At 37.8% G+C, this 7,027-nt stretch overlaps 1 protein-coding gene across 1 annotated transcript; it reads left to right on the forward strand.

Annotated features, from left to right (window-relative positions):
• The first annotated feature begins 2,407 nt into the window (after window positions 1-2,407).
• LOC134747092 (uncharacterized) lies at window positions 2,408-4,542 on the forward strand. The gene has a single exon (XM_063681658.1). The coding sequence runs from the start codon at window positions 2,588-2,590 to the stop codon at window positions 3,836-3,838; it is 1,251 nt and encodes a 416-aa protein (XP_063537728.1). The 5' UTR covers window positions 2,408-2,587; the 3' UTR covers window positions 3,839-4,542.
• The last annotated feature ends 2,485 nt before the right edge of the window (window positions 4,543-7,027 follow it).

Raw genomic sequence — 7,027 nt, forward strand, 5'->3', positions numbered from 1 at the left:
ATTTGATTTCAATAACAATGTGAGCCATAAGTCCTCCGCCGAAGAATAGTATGCTGGTTGAGGTATAACAGCCAACTCCTTCCGCGTGGCAATAATGACGCCACCACCCCGACTTTGTCCAGTCAGCGACAGGTCCCGATCACGCCGCCAAACAACATACCTATTATCAAAGAGCTCCGAGTCCGATATACCGTCCACAAGCCACGTTTCCGTTAGAAAAATAACATCATATGAAGCCAATAAATTATTGCGGTAAAAATCTATTGTTTTAGTACGAAGTCCTCTAACATTTTGATAGTAAACGGAAAGCGTTTTGTTAAAGTTACTATCCATTACGTAAGACGTAAGATCCAATAAACACATAATAATAACTTACCAGAATAACACTCCCAAAACGGCTTAATCGCAATAGCATTCATTTTATTTATGCTGTTATGTTCGTTTAAGGCACTTAGCAACGTAAAGAATATAAAACAGTGTAAAAATATAATGTGAACATCATTTGTAAACCATTTAAGCATAGAACTAATTCCACGAGTATAACAAGGCAAGCAATAATAGTAATAGTAATTTACAACAAGCAAAAAAGGGACAAATATACTTTGCATAATATAATCTTTAAATGCATTTCGGTAACGAGCGCAGGTAACAGGCCGGGTAACTGGTGGCGATAACAAACAAAAGCATTCCACAGACGGCAAGATTCTCAAACTTTTAAGGCAGTCCGCGAGGAAAATAAGTATATAGCCAACATAAGTCATCATATTACATTGTGATAATCGATGATATGCATATTTAATTAATAATAGCCAATGAAAAAAGGAACTGTAAGCAAAAAATAAATGGTTTTTAATAATTAATACATCAAACACTAAGAAATTTTGCAATGCGGTCTTAAAATAAACACATTCTACATCAGTCTGTTTAAATCAGTTTGGCTATTGACAACGAAGATTTTAGAAGAGTCATCTTTCCGAACGTGTATTTTGCCGAACTTCACCCAGATAAATTGATAACCCTTTGATTTCAGCGTCGTCTTCGCCAAGGTAAGCAATTTCTTATAGTGAGTGGTGAGGCGGACAGGTCACCGGGCGCGGGCTCTGCTCCAGGGGAAGCTGTGACGCAGACACCTACCCCGCTGTCGACGTCTGTAGGACGTCCTGTTCGTAGTACTCGGTCTGTACTACCTAAAAGGTACTGTGATACGGATTGGTCGCTAACGGCCACTAGTGATTCAGAACCAACTTCATTTAAAGAGGCCATGTCTAGTTCTAATGCCACTGAGTGGCAAAAGGCTATAAAAGATGAGTATGACTCTTTAATGTCAAATAAAGTGTGGAAGTTGGTTGACAGGCCGAAAAATACCAATATTGTCAAGTGCAAATGGGTTTTTAAAGTGAAGAACGACGCGGCTGGCAATTTTGTTCGTTATAAGGCTCGCTTGGTAGCGAGAGGTTTCACTCAAAAAGAAGGTATAGATTTTCACGATACTTACAGCCCAGTCGTTCGCCACTCGACAATTAGGATATTGTTTAGCCTGGCAAATGAGCTTGATCTCAATATTGATCACATAGACGTAACTACAGCATTTTTAAATGGCAATTTGAATGAAGTTATTTACATGGAGCAGCCAGAAGGTTTTAGTTCAAATAATGATAAGGTTTGTCTCTTGCAAAAGAGTATTTATGGACTAAAACAGTCTAGTCGTATGTGGAATGCGCGTATACACAAGGTCTTAAGTGATAATGGTTTTATGCAATGCAAAAGTGAACCTTGTGTGTATACCATGAAGTCACAGAATGATTTTGTAATTATTGCTCTCTATGTGGATGACTGTTATTTGTTTTACCCCAAGGATAGCCAATGTAAAAGTAAATTATTGGAGTTATTAGAATCTGAATTTGATATTAAAAACCTAGGTCCAATTCAGAACTATCTTGGCATTCGTGTTACTCGGGATAGGAAAATTGGAACATTGACTTTAGATCAGTCTGTTTACATCAAAAATATCTTGAAAAGATTTAACATGTTAGATTGTAAACCAGTGTCCACTCCTATGGTTCTCAATAATAAATTACTGAAAGAAAATGTCACCTTGCAGGACGAACAATATAAGTATAGAGAGTTGATAGGCTCCCTTATGTACCTGTCTGTTTGTACTCGTCCTGATATTGCATTTACCTGTAGCCAACTGAGTCAGTTTAATAACTGCTTTGGAAAAATGCATTGGTTAGCTGCTAAACGTTTGCTTAGGTATCTGGCTGGCACAATTAATTACGGTTTACATTATGTAAAAAGTGATCAATTGGTATTAAATGCATATACCGACGCCGATTGGGCCAATGATTGTTACGATAGGAAATCATATACAGGGTTTGTAATTAAACTTGGATCTAATGTAATTGTTGTTGATACAGCAATAGGCGTCAATGAGATCGGACGTGTTTATTAAAATAATTAATTATTCGCGTGCATAATTCGTAATTGTCTGCATTTCCAATCGTGCATTATCTGGGTCATTAGTCATCTATCGCGACCTCCGGCTATAGTATAATGTCTAAGTGGAGTAATCAAGTGTAATCGAAAAATGTCGTTGGTGAACAGTCCATTTAACCGGAGTGGACTAACACGCCGCAGCCCGCCCTCAACGCCCACACCGCAGCCCAGCCCGCCCGGGCCCGCGCCCGCAAACATGCAACAGGAAGAAGAGCCCCCGAAGGTAATTCCCACAAGTGACATCCAAACCTGGCTGAAAAAGATTGAACTGAACCTGCAAGACGTATGCGCTACATCTGCAGAAGGTAAACTTAACACTGACCAGAAGATCAGAATTAACAACATGTGTCGCAGCGTGAGCCACTTAGCCTCACAAATGGCTATTGAATATCAATCCCTAAAAAACCACGCAATCCAAGCATACCAGTCCCGCCAAGCTCACCAGGAAAAAATGGACCTCGTACAACGCATCCAAGAACTAAAGGAATCGATTGAGGAATCCAACCGCCCTGCTTCGGGACCTGTTTCGTTTGCCGAAGCCCTTAAGAAAAATGGAACGAGGTACGTTCAACCGTCTAACATCAGTTCAGTCGCAATTTACCCGGTCGACAAGTTGAAATCGAGTGAGGAGACAAAATCCCTCGTTCAAAAGATTATCCGGCCCGACGAGATGAAGCTGCACGTGAGAGGGTTGCGCAAGATCAAAAACGGCGGTGTTGTGATCAGCACTGACTCAAAAGAAGACGTCATAAAACTCAAGCAATCAGCGCAGCTTACGACCTCTGGACTCACCGTTGACGAGCCCCAAAAACGCAAGCCCAAAATTGTAGTCATCGGAGTTCCCGCGGACATGCAGGAACCTGAAGTCCTGAAGTGTATTTACCAACAAAACTTAGCCGATAAATTACAAGATTGGTCGCTCGAAAAATTTATGGCATCTACTAAGCTAAGTCACAAATCCGGAAAAAAGGACGCCGACACATGTAATTATATAATTGAGGTTTCTGGAGTGATACGCAAGGCCTTAATTACGAACGACAGAGTTTTTGTGAACTGGTCATCGTGCCCTGTAAGGGATTTCACCTTGGTTACGCGCTGTTTCAAATGTCAGCTCTACAATCATGCAGCGAAGACCTGCAAAATGGAGTCTAACATCTGCGGACACTGCGGCGAAGCGGGTCACTCATTCAAGGAATGCGCAAAAAAGGACGAAGCACCAAAGTGTGCAACATGCTCGCACTACAAGAAACCATGTAACCATCAAACAGGCGACCCCGAATGCCCAGCTAGACAAATCGCCGAAAAAAGGTACATAAACTCCATAGATTATGAAGGCGCCTAGGAGCGCTAACTTTTCACATATTTATATAGCACTTTTTGATTCATTCGTTTAACTACCTATGAATAATAGCATATTCTCTGACCTAGATAGTTTCTCTGTATCAGAGTCTAAAGCATGCGACGTGGAAACCTGCAAAAAACACATTCGTCCCAGCCGAAATCCATTATCGATCTTAACACAAAACATACGAAGTATTTCCAAAAATTTTGACAATTTTATTGTATTTCAACAAAGACTGGATATAACCTGTTGACATAATTGTCTTGACAGAATGTTGGCTTGGTACCCATACCAATCTACCAATTATGCCAGGGTACATTTCGTATTGCACTAAGTTTAATTATAACCAAAATGACGGGGTAGTAGTTTATGTAAAAAATAATTTAAACATCACAGTTGAGGAACCCCAAATACAAGATTGCAATCGGCTTTTAATAAAAATCGGATCAGACACTGCAATACTAGCCTTGTATAGACCGCCTTCATTTAGAAATATCGGTAATTTTATCGAGTCTCTGGATGAAAACTTAAGTAAATTAACATCCTTTAAAAATATTGTATTGATAGGAGATATTAATATCAACATTCTATCTGATAGCAGCGAATCGACTTTGACAGCCCAGAGCTACCTTAACCTATGTTCTTTCCATGGCTTACTCCCAGCGCACACGCTTCCTACGCACCAAAGCGGGTCATGCTTAGATCATATTATGGTAAAATCTAATTTTTCGGCATTAGCACTTATTACTAACTCTACAGTGACCGACCACAGAGCTGCCCTACTAACCCTCTATCGTAAATCACGTAATACATGCACTCGCACGCAATTTGTGTCTAAATTAAATATAAACAAACTTGGAGATGATTTATGCAACATTGACTTTGGCCCCGTTTATTATTCTGCTGATGCAGAAAATAGTATGCTGTACTGGATTAAAAATGTCCAACAAGCAATATCTCTTAACACCAATAAGACACGTCTAAATCGCAAGAATTTTAACATAAAACCATGGATTACCCCGGGACTTCTTCGATCAATGAGACACAGGGATAAACTCCACGAATTAATAAACTAGTGGATGTGAAATGACTCCTATTTAGTATGAAAACCAGTGTCGCTAAACTCACACATTCATAGCCACGTTAAAATACGTCACACACTTACAAAATTGCTCTGATTCGTAGCAACTTTCCATACCAAAAGGTTATTACCGGTGGACATTTCTCGAACGAATATCAACTGTAGGCTACATGAGTGACGGTTTAAAATATAATGTCAAAGCTATATGACATACGACTCTTTCATTATCTCATTAATCTCACAAAAGCTCGCTCAACGTTCACCTAATACAACTACTCAACACCAGATGGCGTTATTTTATAGTTTTAAAATCACTTACTTATTACAGGCGAGAAAAGGGCTAAAAAAACCAGTATAAGTAAGGTCTAATTACGCATGGTTTGTTACGGATCTCACGGTCACGTTACACTGGTGTTTTCGAGATCTCTACACGCCTGCGAGTAGCTAACCGTTGGAACATCGTTCCATTCGATATAGGGAGGGGACAGTGTAATTGGAGTGTTTTATCGATATTTGTGTGTTCAGTTAGGTATTGATATTTCATTACCGTATGTACACATACACATATACACGTTTAGATGATACTTTATTTATGATTATAATATAGGTAGTGATAATCGTGATTGTATGAAAAATAATATGTAGTACAGTACAACAAATATCTAACTAGAAATTTGTTTCTTATTAATTGACCAACTAGGTTGTTAATGTGAACATTAAATATATCTTACTAATGAACCTCCAGGTCTGTTTTCTTAAGTATGTTAAGTACATTTGTACTTCAAACCCATTTGTATATGTGACTGTTTGTGTTCTAAATAAAGTAAAAAAAAAATAAAAAAAATAAAAATATCTTAAAGTCAAACAGATAAAATCATAGTTCTTTAAAGGTCTATTAACTCGGTATTGCTGTTATTTTGTAATAACAAATCTGCAATTACTTACATAGGTAAGTATTCGTCTTTAACAATATATTTACTTGTAGCAGCATTTAAGGCCAATCTAGACGGGACAACCTGATTAAATTGTCAAATTAATTGTATGGTGTGAAAGCATACATGAAACTGGCTCATCGATCCCACTTGATTTGATTGTAAGATTGTGACCTATCAAATCAGGAAGGGGGGCGGCAAAATTCCAATATTTGACGCTAGTTTGCGTGGTATGGAACACTTTTTATTAATTTAGTGAGCCCGAATGTCACTAATAATTACTAAATTAGTAACTAAGTTTTAGGCGTGTGGACGCTAGATGAGATGTATGGCAATTTTATCCCCTGAAATCTTTCTCTAAGAAATGCTCCGAGCAAATGGTGCTATATTTTTGCGGAAACTAATTTTCTTGCCCAGTAGCATTGATCCATTTATTTTTAATATCGGCATCTTGTGGGAACCTACAATAATTAATAATAAAGAAATAGAAAATATAAATCGTTTATTCATGGCACATTGCATGCATTGTACACATAAGTACATTAAGTACCTAGTCTAATTATTTTAACGATGAAAATATGATGGGTGTAAAAAACAAAAACGTATGTAAAGGAATACGAAGGTTTGAAAGGTTGCCATGAAATGACCCCGACTTAACTTAGTGCTTGATGACCAGAGCTGCCATATTTACTTAGACATTGATTATCCCAAATAATAATTAAAAACGTGTCTAAAATAATAATTTATTACCGAACCAAACGTCAAACTTGAAATATCGTAACTTTAACTTTATCGATATAAATATCGACATTGCGCAGCATCTGAGTAGCGAAGTTATTTGACATTTAGGATAGCGAATATTCCAGATAAACGTAAAGAATAGTGACAAAGGATTGTGAACTCTAAGTTCTAACTGATAAAATATAGATTTACTTAACGAACATTCGTAAATAATGCAAAATAAACAGATTTTTCGTATTAATCGGATTATATTTAAATAAATAACCACCGGTGATGGGAAATACCTCCACGTGAAAGATTTTTTAAACCGCTGTGATTTCTGCAGCTTAATACTGCACAATACGGCATTTTAAATTTAATTATCAATTTTTGTTAGACGAACGTACGTACGACGTGAATGTCATTCGAGCATGAAGTTTACACAACAACTGAGCA

The sequence above is a fragment of the Cydia strobilella genome, chromosome 14, assembly GCF_947568885.1.
Source record: "Cydia strobilella chromosome 14, ilCydStro3.1, whole genome shotgun sequence".
Lineage (NCBI taxonomy): Eukaryota > Metazoa > Arthropoda > Insecta > Lepidoptera > Tortricidae > Cydia > Cydia strobilella.